The sequence below is a fragment of the Trematomus bernacchii genome, unplaced genomic scaffold (assembly GCF_902827165.1).
Source record: "Trematomus bernacchii unplaced genomic scaffold, fTreBer1.1, whole genome shotgun sequence".
Taxonomy (NCBI): Eukaryota; Metazoa; Chordata; class Actinopteri; order Perciformes; family Nototheniidae; genus Trematomus; species Trematomus bernacchii.
In genome coordinates this window covers 26642-47500 of record NW_022987795.1, presented here as the reverse complement: position 1 = coordinate 47500, position 20859 = coordinate 26642, and the positions used below count along the sequence as shown (strand labels likewise).

The 20859-nt window shown below is 38.3% G+C and overlaps 1 protein-coding gene across 1 annotated transcript in view; it reads left to right on the top strand.

The window, feature by feature from the left end:
- Positions 1 to 20859, top strand: part of LOC117497833 (protein furry homolog-like) — a gene marked incomplete at its 3' end in the record, with an annotated part of 71693 nt that overhangs the window by 25075 nt on the left and 25759 nt on the right. The window contains 10 exon segments of the mRNA XM_034149855.1: positions 771 to 824; positions 3532 to 3671; positions 3770 to 3866; positions 7466 to 7545; positions 9205 to 9285; positions 11015 to 11183; positions 11870 to 11962; positions 13480 to 13578; positions 16830 to 16931; positions 20219 to 20263. Of these exon segments, the coding sequence (XP_034005746.1) occupies positions 771 to 824; positions 3532 to 3671; positions 3770 to 3866; positions 7466 to 7545; positions 9205 to 9285; positions 11015 to 11183; positions 11870 to 11962; positions 13480 to 13578; positions 16830 to 16931; positions 20219 to 20263 (960 nt within the window).

Below are 20859 nucleotides of genomic sequence, written 5' to 3'. Positions count from 1 at the left end.
TGATGTCAATGGGTCACTGCCTCTACATTTCACTGCAGTTAGATGAGGCTTGATGCATCTAAAGGAGGGGTGTCAAACTAAAGACTTCATTTTTTATGGCCCTCAAGAGCTCTGAAAGAATAGAATAAGTTTATTATACGGTTACGTGCCGCTTTACAGAAGCACGTTGCCCATAAACTACATGTCCCACAATGCATCTCATTTTCTGACACTGAAGAGACTTGCAATGACTTGTCCTAGACTTCTGCTTTCAGTCGTAGTTAATGATGAAGTTATTACCCTATCAGATAATAATCCAATGCAGAGGCAATCATGTGATTTAATATATTATTTTATATATTAAATATGTATTTTTATAAAGTCTTAAAGTTACACCCGGCCCTTTGAGTGCAGCCATGATGCTGATGTGGCCTGAGATGAAATTGAGTTTGACCCCCTGATCTAGAGAATTACAATAAATGCAATTAAACATGAAGATACAAACTCAAGAAGAGCTCGAGTCCTCGAGGCGCAATATCTTTGGACATTTGAACTCATCGCCTTGGACTCTGAGGAACTGGGATGGACTTTGTTAAATATTTCTAACATTTGAAACTCCGAACCACGACTCTAGAAGACAACACGCAGACGATCCATAATGACAATAACAGCTCTATTAACTAACTCCATCCCTTCCTTCCAGCTCATGTTCCTCCTCATGAACACAGTGAAGCCTTCTCTCTGGTCCTCAGTACTCTCAGCTCTAACATGTTACCTGTCCCCCCCCCCAGGAGAAGCCTCTGTCCCGCTCGCTGCAGAGAGGGGAAGACGCTCAGTTTGATCAGGTCAGTGCACGATGCAAACTCATCTGACTTCCTCACTCTCACCAACATCATGCTTTGATACTCGGGCTGCAGCTCAGAGAGTCCTGTTCTGAACCTGGAAGTGATGATGGAAATGTTTACAGATTGATTTGAAATATTACAAATACTTGAAGTGATAAATTATGTTTTTCAAATCGCCATATATCTCGCAGGAAAAAAGTCAACTTTATTGTCAATCTTTAAGTTTGTGTGTTCAGACGGAGATCGAAATAACATTTCCCACAATCTGAGGAATAAAAAATACAAATGTATATATAAATATGTATATATATTTATACACAATCAACACACATTTAAACATATGCACACATTAAGATATAAATAAAATCACAATGAATGCAATGTCAGTTTTTAGGGGGGATTCCTGAAGCAACTTTTATTAAAGTGGACCTATCATGCTATATTATAATAATATAGTGTAGGACCATACCTATATAAGGCATATTTATACTTTTCTTTTTTCAAAATACCAAACAGATCATGCATTTTAGCCATGCCTCATTTCGCTCAAATTGCACTTTTTTCTAGCTCTGTTTTAGCAAGGGCAGATTCAGTGAGAACAGCACCATCTACAGGCCTGGCATATGTACTACAGCGTCTCCAGCGCTTTGGAACGGCAATGGCCGTGGCTGTCTCCTCCTGATTGGTGGAGTTGGCCCAATAGCCGTAGCGCCACCGTCCTGACGTCAGGACAGTGTTCAAATCTGGATCAGTTTTTATCAGATCCGTTGCAGCCCCTTTTTTAGAGATTTGGGTATGGAGGAAAATAGAGAGGGTTGTGTTTTCTGACACTTGGTGAGTTCCCTGGAACACCGGGGACACATATTCATGTAGAAAAGACGTACAAAAGTGCATTTTGCATGATAGGTCCCCTTTAACTTAAGAACGTTTCCTCTTTATTTCTCAAGCTAAAAATATTAAGAACATATTTTCTCTTTTTATTATCAAATGAAATCATATTTTAAAAATGTAATTCAATAAACTCTGTATTACAAATAGGATTCTTTCATTTAACATTTTCTTGTTTTATTTGTATATTATTTTTTGGGAGATTTTTTGGTAGAAATCTCGTAATTTCTTCAGAAAATCCGACGAGATTTCTCCCAAAAATCCCCCAAAAAATAAATGTCATTCATACCATTTCTTTGATTTCACAAAACAAGATTTAAGAAATGTTTCTCTCTTTATTACTCCAAAAATAATATACAAATAAAATAAAATACATTTAAATTAAAGAATCCTATTTTTAATACCAGGTTTATTTAATTCAATTTAAAAAATATTATTAAAAAAAAATGGGAGACGACAGAAAGTGAAGTTTTATCTCTGAAGTGTCCCGTCTGCTGCAGGGCTCTGTGGAGACAAGGAGCTGCAGAACACTTTGTGCAGCCAGCAGAACACTGTAGAGATCCAACTCTCCCCCCCACCCCACCTGAGAGGGAGGGAGGGAGGGAGGGAAGAGAGAGAGAGAGAGAGAAACAGAAACAGAGGGAGGGAGGGAGGGAGGGAGGGAAGAGAGAGAGAGAAACAGAGAGGGAGAAACAGAGAGAAACGCTGTGTCATCCTCAGCAGTAAATCAGCAGCATCTGCACGGCGCCATCAGGGCAGAGCAGCTTCATAACTCTCCATCATCACACACACACACACACACACACACACACACACACACACACACACACACACACACACACACACACACACACACACACACACACACACACCGCGCCTCGTTCCCTCTCTGATCTTGAGGTATCAGAGTGCTGATGTCTGGTTTCTGTGTTTACTCGTTAGGAGCAGGATTGACTGCTCTCTGTGTCTCACGCTGCTTGTTTATATATATATTACATTTTAACTGTTTGAAATGATTGCACTTTGAAAAACAGCTGCTTCTAACTTGTGAACGGCTCCCGTGGAAAATGTATTATGTTATCTCAACGTAACTCACCTGGTTAAAGGAAGGTTTGAAAAAACGACTTCTACTACACAGCTAGACCCTTCATTGCAGTAAAGGTAATAATACCTCACTGTGTAAATACTCCACCACTATAATACTACCACTATATAAAAGTCCTGCATTTAAAAGCTTACTTACTTTAGGATATATTTAAGTCTATCCATTAAATAACTGACTGAATGCTTCTTGCCGTTCTGTCACACGTAAGTAGACGGAGGAACCCACAAGATCCTGTGTGTGTCTGGTGTTTAAAAAGTGTCAAAAACATCAATATTTAATGAAGAACATGTATTTTTTGAACTGTCAAAGAAAGGGCGGTGAAAGCTGTATTATGACACATAATCAAAGCTGTTGGGTATTAGAGTTACAAAATAAAGTATATTTGAGTTTTTAAAGGATCAGAAAAAGGAGAAATACTTCAGTAAAAGTACCTCGATGTGTACAACAGTTGAGCTTATCTCTCTGTAGTGTCCACATCACACTCCTGATTATAATCAATATCTCCATTTGTCCACTGATCGGTGAGATCAGCTCTGATCAGATTTATAAAATGATCACAAGAAAAAAAAATGTGCTCACCTATCAAGGCTTTTGTAGAATCCCCAAGTATTGTAATATTGTATTCGCATATTAGACAGGTATTGATTTTGAACAATAAAAATCGGCCACCAGTGTTTGGTTTGATGTCTAACGTGTTGTTGTTGTTGTTGTCAGTTAATCAGCTCTATGAGCTCCATAGCAGAGCACTGCCTGCCCTCTCTGCTCAGGACTCTGTTCGACTGGTACAGGAGGCAGAGCGGCACGGAGGACGAGTCCTACGAGTACAGACCCAGGTCCAGCACCAAGTCCAAGGGGTGAGACACCATGATGCATACTTCCCCCCCCCCCCCCCCCCCCCCCCCCCCCCTCCTCCAGATGTATGATGTCTCTAACTCCTCCCTCCCCCCTGCAGAGACGAGCTGCATCGGGACAAAGACTTCCTGCTGGAGCGGAGGGATTTAGCCATAGATTTCATTTTTTGTTTAGTGTCTGTAGAAGTTCTGAAACAGGTGAGCTCTCCGTCCCTCTGCATGTTTACATGTGTTTACTGTGATGATGATACGAGTTCATCAGCTGGATGTCTGTCACAGTCACAGTTAATAATGATAATGCTTTTAATTTATATCGGCGTCTTTCAAGGCTCTCAAAGTCACCGTGCAAGAAACACAAACACAAACAAAACACCAGCAGAACAACAAGACAATAAGTGACCCGCTCTATGGGAGTCAGTCGAAGTCTCAACGGCTCGTTTCAAAATAAACGTGGATTTGCGTCAAAACTAGTTTTTCGGGGTTCGGGTGTTTCGTTTGATTTTAATTAAACAAAGTCTTGGCTTTCAGAATATGAAACTTTTATTTCCAAAATCACACGATAAATACATTGAAGCTTGTGAAGGGAAGATGACGGCTCTCACTCTGCTGTTCCACACGCCGCCCCCCCTCCCTCCGCTGACATTATGAATGCAAGGCGTATAGTAATCATAGATAACACGGCAGGGTCCGTTACAGTTTGTTTTCATCTGATTTCAAATAAACAAAGTCTTGGCTTTCAGAATATTAAACTTGTTTCGGCAAATTCAGATGATAAATACAACTTAGAAGCTTGTAGACATAATTACAAGCGGAGAACGGAGTAACTTAACGTCACGGCAGGCGTAACAACAGCCGGTGTTTCTCCTGAGTGTTTTCCCCGGGAAACAAACACAATACACACAAACACAAAAATACATAAACACACACACACACACACACGTATACACACACACACACACACACACACACACACACGCGCTCTCACAAGCTTCCCCCAGAGCAGGAATCCAAATGAAAATATCCTCCCTCTGTAGTACTTTTATCATTTGCTAATAACCAATCAGATCGATGGATTCCAGAGAAGAGGAAACTTTGAAGGCCTTTTTCTCAACATGATGACTAACAGTCATTATATCATGTGACATATTTTTGCTTAATATTTGGAGAACAACAACAATCCTGATATCATTAGGAAGCTAGGAATCTCCTCTTTCCAGCAGCGTGTATACTAGGGCTGTGCGATTATGGCAAAAATCATAATCACGATTATTTTGGTCAATAATTGATATCACGATTATTAAATACGATTATTCATTGACTTTGAAAACATCCATTTATTGAACTTTTAAATACAAATAATAATTTGAACAGTATCTTTTTAACTGTTGATTACCCTGAACGTATAATTCAACTAAAAAACCAATACAAAAATAAATAAAATAAATGATACATTTAAATAAATAATATCAAAATAATAAATACCAATAAACAAGATCAACAAATATTTTGGAGCGCACTTCCCCAAGCTACTAAACATATATAAATATGATAAATACAAATAAATTAGATCAAATATGTTGCACAGTCACAACCAAGCAAAGCAAAATAATCGTTTTTTTCGATTATGTTGTTTTCGTAATTGTGGCAGGCCAAAATCGTAATTGCGATTTAAAATACGATTAATTGCACAGCCCTAGCGTATACAACTCAAAATGTGTCTTCGGGTCAATGCGACTGATTTCGATGGAGCAGGTCACATATAACCAATAAGAGCAGAGGACGTGTCATGTGATCAGGGGGGAAAGGCCAGTGGGAAGAGACGTGGTTTGAGAATGGAGTGTGTGTTGATGTGCAGGAGGTTGAGCTTGTGGATAGGCCTCAACGGTCAGCTGTTTGACCTCATATTGATCTGAACTACACAAAGTATGGAGGACTAAAGCTGCCAATATAATAAATATATTAGTGCTTTAATAAATATGTTAAATATAACAAAAGACCAAAGGGGAAAGGGGAACAAATCTAATATATAAAGTACATCAAAGAATAAAAAAATATATAATAAATTGCAAATTAATAAAATACAAATAAATTAATAAGTTATTAGTGACATATTATTGGATTTTATTAGCTTGTACATGTATTTATTATTTTATGCATTTAGACACTTGTGTGATTGCACTCATGTATTTAATGCTCTGTATTTCCTCTTTAACTCCCTGTACACAGATATAACATTTGTCTCTTAGTGTTGAGCTCTCAGTTACTCACCTTCGTACTTTCACTTTGACTTTATGATACTTGATGTAGGTTAACAGTCGGCAATACAAAGCTCCTACAGTAACGGTCAAACTCATAAAAAGATAGGATGTCTGTAAGATCAGACGAGACGACCTGAATCACATGTAGCGTGAAAGAGGGTCTGTGTGAGGGTTATCAGCGGTGATTACTCTGAGGATCAATAGAAGCAGATACGTTAACAATGCATTGATTGTTATGTAAACAGTGACATGTGTTAAACAGTCAGTAGAGCTGCGACTACGTATTCTATTTACTATGGTGAAGAATACAAAAGGGTATTCAGGAGAGGACTCTTTAAAGTAGAGACACTACATACTGATATACACCTGAACATCAGCAGGAGAGGACTCTTTAAAGTAGAGACACTACATACTGATATACACCTGAACATCAGCAGGAGAGGACTCTTTAAAGTAGAGACACTACATTCTGATATACACCTGAACATCAGCAGGAGAGGACTCTTTAAAGTAGAGACACTACATACTGATATACACCTGAACATCAGCAGGAGAGGACTCTTTAAAGTAGAGACACTACATTCTGATATACACCTGAACATCAGCAGGAGAGGACTCTTTAAAGTAGAGACACTACATACTGATATACACCTGAACATCAGCAGGAGAGGACTCTTTAAAGTAGAGACACTACATACCGATATACACCTGAACATCAGCAGGAGAGGACTCTTTAAAGTAGAGACACTACATACTGATATACCCCTGAACATCAGCAGGAGAGGACTCTTTAAAGTAGAGACACTACATACTGATATACACCTGAACATCAGCAGGAGAGGACTCTTTAAAGTAGAGACACTACATACTGATATACACCTGAACATCAGCAGGAGAGGACTCTTTAAAGTAGAGACACTACATACTGATATACACCTGAACAGAGAGGACTCTTTAAAGTAGAGACACTACATACTGATATACACCTGAACATCAGCAGGAGAGAACTCTTTAAAGTAGAGACACTACATACTGATATACACCTGAACATCAGCAGGAGAGGACTCTTTAAAGTAGAGACACTACATACTGATATACACCTGATCATCAGCAGGAGAGGACTCTTTAAAGTAGAGACACTACATACTGATATACACCTGAACATCAGCAGGAGAGGACTCTTTAAAGTAGAGACACTACATACTGATATACACCTGAACATCAGCTGGAGAGGACTCTTTAAAGTAGAGACACTACATACTGATATACACCTGAACATCAGCAGGAGAGGACTCTTTAAAGTAGAATCACTACATACTGATATCACCCATAAATGAGCAGATTATGTCCTCTTTAATGTATGTGTTGTGCTACAGAAACAGCAGTTTTGTTAGTGATTGACTCAGAGAATAAATGTGTGTGTGTGTGTGTGTGTGTGTGTGTGTGTGTGTGTGTGTGTGTGTGTGTGTGTGTGTGTGTGTGTGTGTGTGTTTAATGGTAGAAAGTGTATCAGTGGCTCTAATATCTCCATGTCCACAGATTCCTCTTCACCCAGTGCCAGATGTTCTCGTACATGAAGTCCTCCACCTGGCGTTCAAGCACTTTAAACACAAAGAGGGGTAAGTGAGCAGAAACACACGTATACAAAAACACACTAATTAACAAACTTTTTTATTTTCCTGTTGGAGTGGCTCTGTGTTTTTTGTGTCACTGAAGGTAAAATGATTTCTGTGTCAGTCACCCATTGATCATGTTTTCTGTCCCTGTTAGCAGTGTCAGTCCTCTGCAGTCTCTTTCTCCTACAGTGGAAATAAAAGACTCAATAGTCTAACTTTTCAAAAGGAAATGCAGTGCTGTGCAGAAACTCTGTCCAGCAGCAGCTTTTAGCCTCAAAGTGGCTACAAGTCAATACATCACGTCATGCATTAATTTGCCTATTAGTGACGTCATTGTCATGAAGAAAGAGGACGCTATAGAGCTAACTCTGAATTACAGTATCTGCCACTTAAATGAGGTGCAGGTGACGTTCCTACCTGCTGCAGACAATTCTCTATTTCAATGCTTTAGTTACTGTTAGAAAACTCTCCCTGGTTCCCGGCTGGAGCTTCAATCTCAGGATGCATGTATTTATGGTCCTCTCCAGAATGGAAGTTGCATCACATACAGAGCATTTGTTGGCTTTTTTCAGAAAATTCAGATTTTTCCTAAATATTCTGACTTCTTTCCTAAAAATCTGACATTTTTTCAAAATCTCAAAATTCTTACTTTTTCATAAAATTCTTACTTTTCCTCAAAATTCTTACTTTTTCACAAAATTCTTACTTTTTCACAAAATTCTTACTTTTCCTCAAAATTCTTACTTTTTCTCAAAATTCTTACTTTTTCGCAAAATTCTTACTTTTTCACAAAATTCTTACTTTTTCTCAAAATTCTTACTTTTTCACAAAATTCTTACTTTTCCTCAAAATTCTTACTTTTTCACAAAATTCTTACTTTTTCACAAATTCTTACTTTTCCTCAAAATTCTTACTTTTTCTCAAAATTCTTACTTTTTCACAAAATTCTTACTTTTTCTCAAAATTCTGACTTTTTCTCAAAATTCGTACTTTTCGCAAAATTCTTACTTTTTCACAAAATTCTTACTTTTTCTCAAAATTCTTACTTTTTCACAAAATTCTTACTTTTCCTCAAAATTCTTACTTTTTCACAAAATTCTTACTTTTTCACAAAATTCTTACTTTTCCTCAAAATTCTTACTTTTTCTCAAAATTCTTACTTTTTCACAAAATTCTTACTTTTTCTCAAAATTCTGACTTTTTCTCAAAAATCTCAAAATTCTGACTTTTTCTGAATACTTAAAAATGTTAATTATCACTGGTCCCCGGCTTGAGCTTCAACCTCAGGATCCATGTATCTGTGATCCTCTCCAGAATGGAAGTAGTCATCACATACAGAGCATCAACTAGTTCCTGAACAGTGTCCTTCACATGCTGATATCCAAGAGAGGGAGTTACACAGTCACAAGATGGAGGAATAGAAAGCAGTATTCAATGTTTACTTCAGATTAGCTCCACGTCAGAAATGAGCATGCTTGTCATATGTCTATCTCCATAGAGGCTGAATCATCATGTTAATCACATAGCTATCATATGCCTCAAACAGTCCTGATGCTCTTCTAGGTAATCATACATCCTGTCATGTTCACAGCTGCAGTTGGGGTACCTCTGTTATCATGTGTACCGTGCATTAGTCTGATGTTCCTCTGCTGGTCCTAACAGGTACTGCGGCCCCAACACTGGGAATGTTCACATCATCGCAGACCTTTACGCCGAGGTCATTGGAATCCTCACTCAGTCAAAGTAAGACACGGTATCTGCCGAGCAACTGATTATTGTTATTGCTTTTTCTCTACGTGTGGATCTGTGTGTGTTTCCAGACGTTGCTGCATGAACTGAGACGGCTTTCATTTATAGATTATCAGAACAGTTAGTTTGAATCCCACTTGCTTTCCTTTGCTGTTTATCTTCAGCTGCACTATAGAATAACTGAACATCTTTAATAACGCAGCTCTAGAGTCAGATTTATAAATGTGTGTAATTTCAGTTTGTGTAGAAGTATATATCTGTGTGTAGAAGTATATATCTGTGTGTGTAGAAGTATATATCTGTGGGTGTAGAAGTATATATCTGTGTTTAGAAGTATCTGTGTTTAGAAGTATATATCTGTGGGTAGGAGTATATACCTGTGTTTTCTGTGTGTGTCGATGTATAAATGTGTTTTCTGTAGATGCATTTATCAGTGTAGAGTGTTATATATATATATATATATATATACATATATATATACACATATATATATATATATGTATATATATATGTATATATATATATATATATATATGTATATATATATGTATATATATATATATATGTGTATATATATATATATATGTGTGTATATATATATATATATATGTGTATATATATATATATGTGTATATATGTGTATATATGTATAATGTATATATATATATATATACATATATATATCTGTGTGTGTTTGTCCCGTGTGCGTGTTAACCTATATCTATGTGTGTGTTAACATATATCTGTGTGTGTGTCCTGTGTGTGTTAACATATATCTGTGTGTGTGTTAACATATATCTGTGTGTGTTAACATATATCTGTGTGTGTGTTAACATATATCTATGCGTGTGTTAACATATATCTATGCGTGTGTTAACATATATCTATGTGTGTGTTAACATATATCTATGCGTGTGTTAACATATATCTGTGTGTGTGTTAACATATATCTGTGTGTGTGTTAACATATATCTGTGTGTGTGTTAACATATATCTGTGTGTGTGTTAACATATATCTATGTGTGTGTTAACATATATCTCATGTGTGTGGTTAACATATATCGTGTGTGTGTTTAACATATATCTGTGTGTGTGTTAACATATATCTGTGTGTGTGTTAACATATATCTGTGTGTGTTAACATATATCTATGCGTGTGTTAACATATATCTATGTGTGTGTTAACATATATCTGTGTGTGTGTCCTGTGTGTGTTAACATATATCTGTGTGTGTGTTAACATATATCTGTGTGTGTTAACATATATCTGTGTGTGTGTTAACATATATCTATGCGTGTGTTAACATATATCTATGTGTGTGTTAACATATATCTGTGTGTGTGTTAACATATATCTGTGTGTGTGTTAACATATATCTATGCGTGTGTTAACATATATCTATGCGTGTGTTAACATATATCTATGTGTGTGTTAACATATATCTGCGTGTGTTAACATATATCTGTGTGTGTGTTAACATATATCTATGCGTGTGTTAACATATATCTATGCGTGTGTTAACATATATCTGTGCGTGTGTTAACATATATCTGTGCGTGTGTTAACATATATCTATGTGTGTGTTAACATATATCTGTGTGTGTGTTAACATATATCTGTGTGTGTGTTAACATATATCTACGTGTGTGTTAACATATATCTATGTGTGTGTTAACATATATCTATGTGTGTGTTAACATATATCTATGTGTGTGTGTGCAGGTTCCAGGCGGTGAGGAAGAAGTTCATCACGGAGCTGAAGGAGCTGCGTCAGAAGGAGCAGAGTCCGTACGTGGTGCAGAGCATCATCAGCCTCATCATGGGCATGAAGTTCTTCAGGGTCAAGATGTACCCGGTGGAGGAGTTCGAGGCCTCCTTCCAGTTCATGCAGGTACACACACCCCCCTCACACACACTCCTTTATTCACTGAGTGTAAATGTATATCTGTGTGTTTTCAGAAGTTGCTGGATGAAACACTGGAGTCATTGAATCCCACTTGCTACCCTTAGCTGTTTATCCTTAGCTGTTTATCCTTAGCTGCTCTATCAAACAACGGGAGCAGAAATTATTTAATAACGCAGCTCTAGAGTCAGAGTCATTTCTGTTTGTGTCGAAGTATATACCTATTCAGTGTGTGTGTGTGTGTGTGTGTGAGAAGCTCTTCCATCAGTCTCTATTCAGCAGTGAAACACTTAATTGAACACGCTGTGGTTTATGTTTCCAAATGAAATGAGTGTCTTGTTGAAGTGGAGCTGTTCAGGACAGTCTGAGCTTTTAAAGATCACATGCACACTTTCAAAAAGCTGCTTGAGTGTTGAATCATACGGAGGACTTGAGCGGACATTATAATAAAGAAATGACCAAATGTAAAAACATATTTCATTTGAATTAATAAACTAATAAATAAAATCTGTATTTGTTATTAAAAGCAGCTTCTCCTCACAGCTGAACAGTTTCACCAGCTTCACCATGTCTCTTAAAGTGTCTGTGTGTATCGTCTGTGTATTTAAATGTGTGTGTCGTCTGTGTATTTAAATGTGTGTATCTCACCAACGTGTGTGTGTGTCTCTTTCTAGGAGTGTGCGCAGTACTTCCTGGAGGTGAAGGATAAGGACATAAAGCACGCTCTCGCTGGCCTCTTTGTGGAGATCCTCATCCCGGTGGCAGCGGTGAGGAAATCTGCTTCCTGTTTCTCTCCAGGAGGAATCACCTCTTTATGTGATGTCAAGGCTGTCAACATTTAAAGATTTCACAGAATGACGGCTTTAGTTACGCATAACGCAAAAAACAGAATGCTGCCAGAAAATATACAAAACAAATTTGGGTAACACTTTATATTAAGGTACACAAATTCACCATCAAATAGTTGTTCATTAACATGCATATTAGCAGTATATTGGCTCTTTATTAGTCATTATAAAACACTTATTAATGCCTTATTCTACATGACCATATTCTACAAGTAATAGGACATTAGTTGAGAGTTTTTCCTCAATAACCCTCTGATTAGTGCTGATTTATTGCAAGTTGTTGTACATGAGTTTGGGTCTTAATATGCTCAATATGGGCCTCCTACATTTGCACATATATGTGTCAAAGAGAAAGTCTGTATGGCCTGCGCTCCCCAGATGATGTTCAGATGCTGGTTCCTACAGTGAGAACAGAACAGCTTTTCAATATGCTGCCCCTTCAGCCTGGAGCAATGTGCAGAAGGAGCTGAAACTCTCAGATGTAATCACTATGGGGAACTCAGGTCCCTCTTGAAGGACAGAGAGCACGACACCATTGGTGTGAGTGCTCGTATATCTTAAAATCGTTTGAAATGTTGCCAGTTTTTGAATGATTTTTAATAGTTTCTTTATTCGCATGTTGACTTGCTAATGTGCCATTTCATTTGTGTTTCACAGCTGTACCTGTCTGTCTGTGTTTTATCTGTTGTAACTTCGTGCTGCCCTCTTGGCCAGGTCCCTTTTGGAAAAGAGATCTCAATGAGACTTTTACCTGGTTAAATAAAGGATATATTTATATATATATATATATATTTAATAAGGCAGCAGTACCACAAGAATAGTAATTCTCCCATAATAACACTTAACAAATATGATCTATTCTTATGTAACAAGACATGAAACTATAATTGTATCTAAATAACTCAGAATGAGGTATTTCTAACTCGGACTACGTTCCCTATTTTTTAAAGTAAAGTCTTGTTCATAACAACTCTAACATGCATTATTTATCTTCTTTACTTGTTTGTAAAGCGCTTTGAGCACCAGGAAAATAGCTATATAAATAACATGTATTATTATTATGTTAATTAACAACTAGTTGAGCATCAAATTAAATGTTAATCATCAGTTCTACTTTAAAGCAGATGAGTGTCTCTTTACCGAATGATTTAAAGGGCTGTGAGGACATTTCTGTGTTTAAGAACATGTATAAAGAAAGCGTCATGAGACCGTATGAAGTTGACTGTTGATCTGGTTTTATGTTTCAGTATTTGTAAGCAACTGAGACTGAAAGAATATTGCTTTAATTTGATTTATTTTTAAGAAGGGGCAGGTCAAATCAGATTGTCTTCGCCCTGCTCCCTTTCCACCATGCGCTAAAATAAAACAGCCAGTATAAGTGAACATGTTTTAAAATAAACAAATGTTGATATTGACCCTCCATGTTGTGTGTGCAGGCGGTGAAGAACGAGGTGAACGTGCCGTGCCTGAAGAACTTCGTGGAGATGTTGTACCAGACGACCTTCGACCTGAGCTCCAGAAAGAAGCACTCGCTGGTAATATTTACATTTCATTATGTCCTCTCTTCCTCCTCTTCCTCCTCTTCCTCCCCGCCCTCCCTGCAGCTTCACTGCTTCCTGTTTCTCTCTTCCTGTATTTCATTCAGAGCCAGCTGTCATCACCTCCCACAATGGTTCAGCACAAATAACCCTCATTGTTAGTTCATGATGCACAAAGCCTCATTAGGGCCATTGGGGGTTATTCTGGGATGTAGGGTACGGGAGGGAATCACATGAAGTTCATCCTACTTTGCAAAGTGGAGCCATCCGGTTACTGAGGAGGTCTCATAATCTTTTCACTTTAATCACAAAGAGAATCTTCTTGCTAATATATTCTTTTATAGATAATCCCAGAGAATTCTAGAAGATACAAACTTGAAGAAAACAGAATCATATAAGTAGGTTTCATAGAGCCAAAACATTTCAAGTGCTACTCAACTGTCTTCAGATAAGACAGTCCTTAGTTAGTATTAGGGATGCCAGAAACTGACCATGATCAAATTCGAAAATCGGACAGCCCTGGCGAATATTCATTGATTATTCGCCGCCGCAACAATAATTTTCGATTATGGAGACTGTAACGAATATTCAAAAAATCGAATAATCGCTGGCATCCCTAGTTAGTATATAAGTGCTTTGTTAGTAATTGTATCGCTCGAAGTGGAGTCGAAAGAGATTTTCAGTCTGCTCCAGAAGCTGTGAGCTTTCTGCTGTCCTGATGTCAATGGGGAGCTCATTCCACCATGTTGGAGCCAGGATAGCTAACCCACGTGTTTTTGCTGATGGGAACTTGGGTCCCCCTCGCAGTGCGGGTGCAGCGGTTTAACCTGTTACGCACGGCCCCCCCCGGTACCGGGCGGATAAACGCATCATTTGCAGGAAACAACGTCTAAGGAATCTTAATATTTAATAAACTATGAATGTTTTATATCCATGTAACGAGAAGAAACTCGGCTAATTGATCTTTTTTGAAAAATTTCTCCAAAAAAAAACCCCACAATGCTAACACTCAGCCTCTGAATTAGCCACGAGCGAAAAACTGTAACCTAAAACTGCACCTAAACTCACAATAACTCCCTTATTACTTATCCTAGATGCACAGCCAACCACTCGTTTTTGGTGTCCTGGAGACACAGAATCTGGGGGTGCCCACCTCAACGCTCAGTGATAAACATTTGCGACGCTATCAACGAAAGTGTACATCATAACATGTGGAGCTAGGTAGCTAGAAACGCTAACATGGCTTACCTTGGTCAAAACTGGTCTTCAATGGCATTAAAACGATAAAAAAACGATGCTGCAGTTAATCCATAGGTTAATCCAATGTGTCTGTGTCCTCTTTGAAATGATTTCTGATAATCCATAAGCATTAAAACTGCTTTTTAGTTTCCAAATGTCAGAGCGAGAAATAGGTCCACTCTGATGCAAGATTACATGCGCGAAGCCCCCACCTCTTCTCTTCACAACGTGTGTGTGTGGGGGGGACTCCCCCTTCGATTCTATAGGCTCTAACGGTCAGAAAGAGGTGTCAACCATCCAAATCGACCAAGGGGGGCCAGAGATATGGAAAAAAAAACATTTTCACCCAAATCACCTCAGAGGTGGGGTGGTTTTGGCTAAATCTCTCTAAAAAGGTCAAATGTCACTTGTTTTGCATCAATCTTGATACAGGGTATTTATTATATGTTGTACTTTGGATTCCTAAAGCTTTTAGTCTACTACCCCATCATCCAAGGGTAGTTTTCACTATCTGTAAAAAATAATTTTTGGACAGACACTATAATTTACAGTTTTTTACTATGTAAAATCTGAATTTTCTTTAAAATAAAAAACATCTATATTGATTCTGACACTTCTACATCCAACTCACAGATGTAACCTTGCTTTGATAAAAGAAATTATTCATATAACCCTTTTAGAAGTTAAGTTGTAGTCATTTGTTTTGGGCATGTCATTTTCGAGCCTGAAACATGAAAAACAGGCTTGGTGCTTAACAGGTTAATGCTTGCGAGCAGACGCCTCCTCAAAGAGAGTGCCCTGCTCTGTGTGAAACAGACCCTCCTCAAAGAGAGTGCCCTGCTCTGTGTGAAACAGACCCTCCTCATAGGAAGACATCAAAGGTTATTGACATTTCAATCCTCATCATGTGAGGCCAGATGGTTCGCCTCATGGCACAACACTGTTTGCTAAAACTCACACCCGACAAAGAAGAATGGCATACACAGATAACCCTTAATCGTAACTTCCTTCCACTCATCCTCTCTTCCTGTAGTGTCATAAAACCCCCTTCTGTTTATCACTCAAAACATTTACATGACATTCTCAGGATGCAGCAGTTACATTTAGGATTACACTGTATTAAGCTTTAATGCCATCATTGCCATAACTATTTGTATTTAAGTGAGCTCTTAATCATGCCACTGACATCTTGGAAATTATTACGGTATTTTTTCTCACATGTTTTATTTTTGTTTCCCACTTTATTTATTTATTTATTTATTTATTTGTATTAGAGAATATCCTTTTATTCGTGTTGAATCATATTAATCTCTATTTATTCTTTATTTTCTGAATCTCAGAGAACATACCCTTTTTTATTAGTGGATTATTTTTTCAGATTTATTTATTTACAATTTTGATATTTAAAATAAAATACAAAATGTAGGATATGTATGAGTTCCATGTATATTTGTGTACGTTATTATACTCATAACATTATGTGTTGTGCTTTAATTTACCTGACGCCATGCTAGTTGATGTCTTATGTAGCCTATGTATCGTTTTTTTTTAGCATTGTTGTGTTTTAGGGTTTATGTGTTTCTAGTAGGGCTGTGCGATTATGGCAAAAATCCTAATCACGATTATTTTGGTCAATAATTGATATCACGATTATTAAAAACGATTATCCATTTACTTTGAAAACATCCATTTATTGAAACAAAAATGTGAACAGTATGTTTTTAACAGTTGATTACCCTGAACTTTAAGTATAATTCAACTGAAAAACGTAATCGTTGCAAGCCAAAATCGTAATCGAGATTAAAATACGATTAATTGCACAGCCCTAGTTTCTAGTGTTTCCCAATGTGGTAAATTAATAAAGACAGTGGCAAAAAAGGAAATGGACGTCTCCTGACATTTGAGGAAGAACATGACGCTTATCCTCTCTGAACACATGTTGACAGGAGCGTTATGAGTTGTGCAGTTTTAGATTTCTCATGGCTGTATGTTCCTCTGTGTTTCTGCAGGCTCTGTACCCGCTGGTGACCTGCCTCCTGTGTGTCAGTCAGAAGCAGTTCTTCCTCAACAACTGGCACATCTTCTTGCAGAACTGCCTGTCGCACCTTAAGGTACCCCAACCCCCCCTGATCACTGAGAAATACTGCACTATGACAATTAGTTTATTCTCTGCAATGCTAAAGTCTGCATAAAATTCGATGGAATCTCGAGATTCTTGTCATGAAACTTCAAAATAAATGTTCTGTTATTGGTGTGATGGTGCTCTGACTGCAGGGTGTGCTCTGTGGTTCTGTCTAAAGATCAGAATGTACCCCCTTCCCCCCCATATGAACAGCACTTGATTTAATGTTTACAAAAATATGAAATTGAGTCCCGAAACCCAAACATAAGTGAGCATTTCCTCACTTCCTGTCCCCTGGTCTGGAGGTCAATGGTTTTCTGAATGTGTTTTTGGTTGTTATCGTAAAATAAGGTCTGTGGTTAACACGAGCTGAAGACATTTTAATTCTACGACTTAAAATACGTCGGTAAATACCCCACTGGTGGTTTTAAAAACAGCTGTTGCTAACAAGTGTCTGAATGTGACGACTAAACGCACATTAGCCACCTTTAGCTTAGCGGTGGTGACGTGAAGTCATGTGACCGTGCTGTAGTTCTTTATAGCCCAATATTAGCCGCCTCTAGCTTAGCGGTGGTGACGTGCAGTCATGTGACCGTGCTGTAGTTCCTTTATAGCCCAACATTAGCCACCTTTAGCTTAGCGGTGGTGACGTGCAGTCATGTGACCGTGCTGTAGTTCCTTTATAGCCCAACATTAGCCTCCTTTAGCTTAGCGGTGGTGACGTGAAGTCATGTGACCGTGCTGTAGTTCCTTTATAGCCCAACATTAGCCTCCTTTAGCTTAGTGGTGGTGATGTGAAGTCATGTGACCGTGCTGTAGTTCCTTTATAGCCCAACATTAGCCTCCTTTAGCTTAGCGGTGGTGACGTGAAGTCATGTGACCGTGCTGTAGTTCCTTTATAGCCCATATAGCCCAACATTAGCCTCCTTTAGCTTAGCGGTGGTGACGTGAAGTCATGTGACCGTGCTGTAGTTCCTTTATAGCCCAACATTAGCCACCTTTAGCTTAGCGGTGGTGACGTGAAGTCATGTGACCGTGCTGTAGTTCCTTTATAGCCCAACATTAGCGACCTTTAGCTTAGCGGTGGTGACGTGAAGTCATGTGACCGTGCTGTAGTTCCTTTATAGCCCAACATTAGCCTCCTTTAGCTTAGCGGTGGTGACGTGAAGTCATGTGACCGTGCTGTAGTTCCTTTATAGCCCAACATTAGCCTTCTTTAGCTTAGCGGTGGTGACGTGAAGTCATGTGACCGTGCTGTAGTTCCTTTATAGCCCAACATTAGCCACCTTTAGCTTAGCGGTGGTGACGTGAAGTCATGTGACCGTGCTGTAGTTCCTTTATAGCCCAACATTAGCCACCTTTAGCTTAGCGGTGGTGTCGTGAAGTCATGTGACCGTGCTGTAGTTCCTTTATAGCCCAACATTAGCCTCCTTTAGCTTAGCGGTGGTGACGTGAAGTCATGTGACCGTGCTGTAGTTCCTTTATAGCTCAACATTAGCCACCTTTAGCTTAGCAGTGGTGACGTGAAGTCATGTGACCGTGCTGTAGTTCCTTTATAGCCCAACATTAGCTTCTTACTTCAGAAATCTAAAGTGCTGTTAACATGTGGAGATTATTCTGCTGAACTAAACACAGAGATTATTTTCTGACAATAATCCAAAATCACATGGAGAGATCCCATTGGACCAGGGAGATGCTGCCTTCAGGGACCAACACAAACACCACATCCCTGCTCCACTCTATAAACCATTAGTATTATCTCAAGTGCTGTTTGATCTCCAGTCTGTTCATGGCTCCTTGTAATCTGATTACACAGAAATCATTCCTAACCCTCCTCCTCCTCAGTGATTTCCCTCCTGCAGGTTGTGTGATCTCGTGGTGGATAGATTTCAGATTTTGTTATGGTGGTTTTTTGTATTAATTGAAATGGCTGTCTGTCTCCTCAGTGATTGGTTCTCCTTCACATCGTAATCATGGGTTTGATCTTAAAATGGAAATGGTGTAATGAGATGATGCTGATGATTTTTGAGCGTAGTAGTGATTTCAGTAATTCAGGGCTTCCTTTCCAGCCAGTGATTTTAACCCTGTGGATGCCTCTTTATTAAAACATGACATCAACTATTGTGCGGCTCCACAGGGTTAAATAAATGAATCGGTGTTTGAGTTTCTCGTGGATCTGATGATCGATGATTCCTCCGCTGTCCGCTCTGCACCTGAAACAGGACATCTTTCTTTCTCTTTCATTCATTTTCCACCTTTTTCCATTCCCTCTCTGAATGTCCCGTACGTCTTCTCCTCTCTCTGTGTCTCATTCAAACCACAGCACACCTTCTTTCTGCTTTGTTTCACTTTTAAATTCTCACTATATGTTGAATTATGTTGAAATACAAATGGACTGTTTTGTTAACGGCATGATGGGGATGTCTGATCAATGCATTTTCGTAAACATCAGAGAACTCTAAGACTCTTAATATCAGTTTTTTACCTCAGTTACGTGACTACGGCAATATCAGCTCAGTAGGACTAGTGTTTTAGTGTCATGCACAATAAGAGCATTTATTCATGTAATTCACACAAAAGGATCACAATACGACTAAATTGTGCAATTTTAATTCCCAGAAGCCCAACGTTTGTTAATGTAAAATGTTTGCTGCTAAATATTGATTTTCTTTTTTTAATTAAGAACAAAGATTACAGACGGTTTGTTATTTTGTCATTTTTAGATATTTTTGCACAATTTTGACTTTTTTCTGAAAATCTCAGATTTATTTTTTTCCCCGAAATTCTCAATTCTTTTTTCAGAAAATCGTAACATTTTGGGTTTGTTTTAAAACCTCAAAATTAACTGTTTTTTCAGAAAATGTCAAAATGATAATTTTTTTTCCATTTTCCAAATTCCGACTTTTTTCTGAAAATTTCCAAATTCTGACTTTTTTCTGAAAATCTCAAATGTTTGAACTTTTTTTTAGATATTTTTTTATTTAAGTTAAGAACGAAGATTACAGAGGATTTGTCATTTTATAAAAATAAAGAAAATGCCCGTAATATTTTTTTCTAAATGCAATCCAGAGGTATTTAATTTTTGTAATAATAATTTATAATATGAATAAATATCAAAGTGTCTGATCAGGACCTCCTCTCATGCCTCTAACTCCTCAAACAGTCCGTTGTGTATTTCTGTTTCTCACTGACATGTTTGTTTTTCTTTAACGTGCATGTGTCCCCCCCCCCCCCCCCCACCTCCACTCTGTCTCCTCTCACGGCGCCTCGCTGCAGATGCCGTCTAACAACAGCATCCGAAAGCAGATCGAGACGCTGCAGGTGAGTGCCGCGCTGCACCTGAACGCAGCGCTGGGTGCCTGGTGCATCATGGGTAGTGAGTGTGTGTGTGCAGAGGAAGCCGAGAGGTCATTTGAGGTTCATGATAAACAGATTATAGCTGGTTGTGCTTTCTTCCCGTCAACTCCTGTCCTGGTTTGATGTATAAAGTATCAAGTATACCCAGTTTCACCTTTAAATCCAACTTAAGTTCAAAACACAACCTTTTCCATTTTCATTCTGGCATTTCATGTTCATAAAACCTCATTAACACTTTATTCAACCTTATTTTTGAACATTAAAGAGTCCTCTCCTGCTGATGTTCAGGTGTATATCAGTATGTAGTGTCTCTACTTTAAAGAGTCCTCTCCTGCTGATGTTCAGGTGTATATCAGTATGTAGAGTCTCTACTTTAAAGAGTCCTCTCCCGCTGATGTTCAGGTGTATATCAGTATGTAGTGTCTCTACTTTAAAGAGTCCTCTCCTGCTGATGTTCAGGTGTATATCAGTATGTAGTGTCTCTACTTTAAAGAGTCCTCTCCTGCTGATGTTCAGGTGTATATCAGTATGTAGTGTCTCTACTTTAAAGAGTCCTCTCC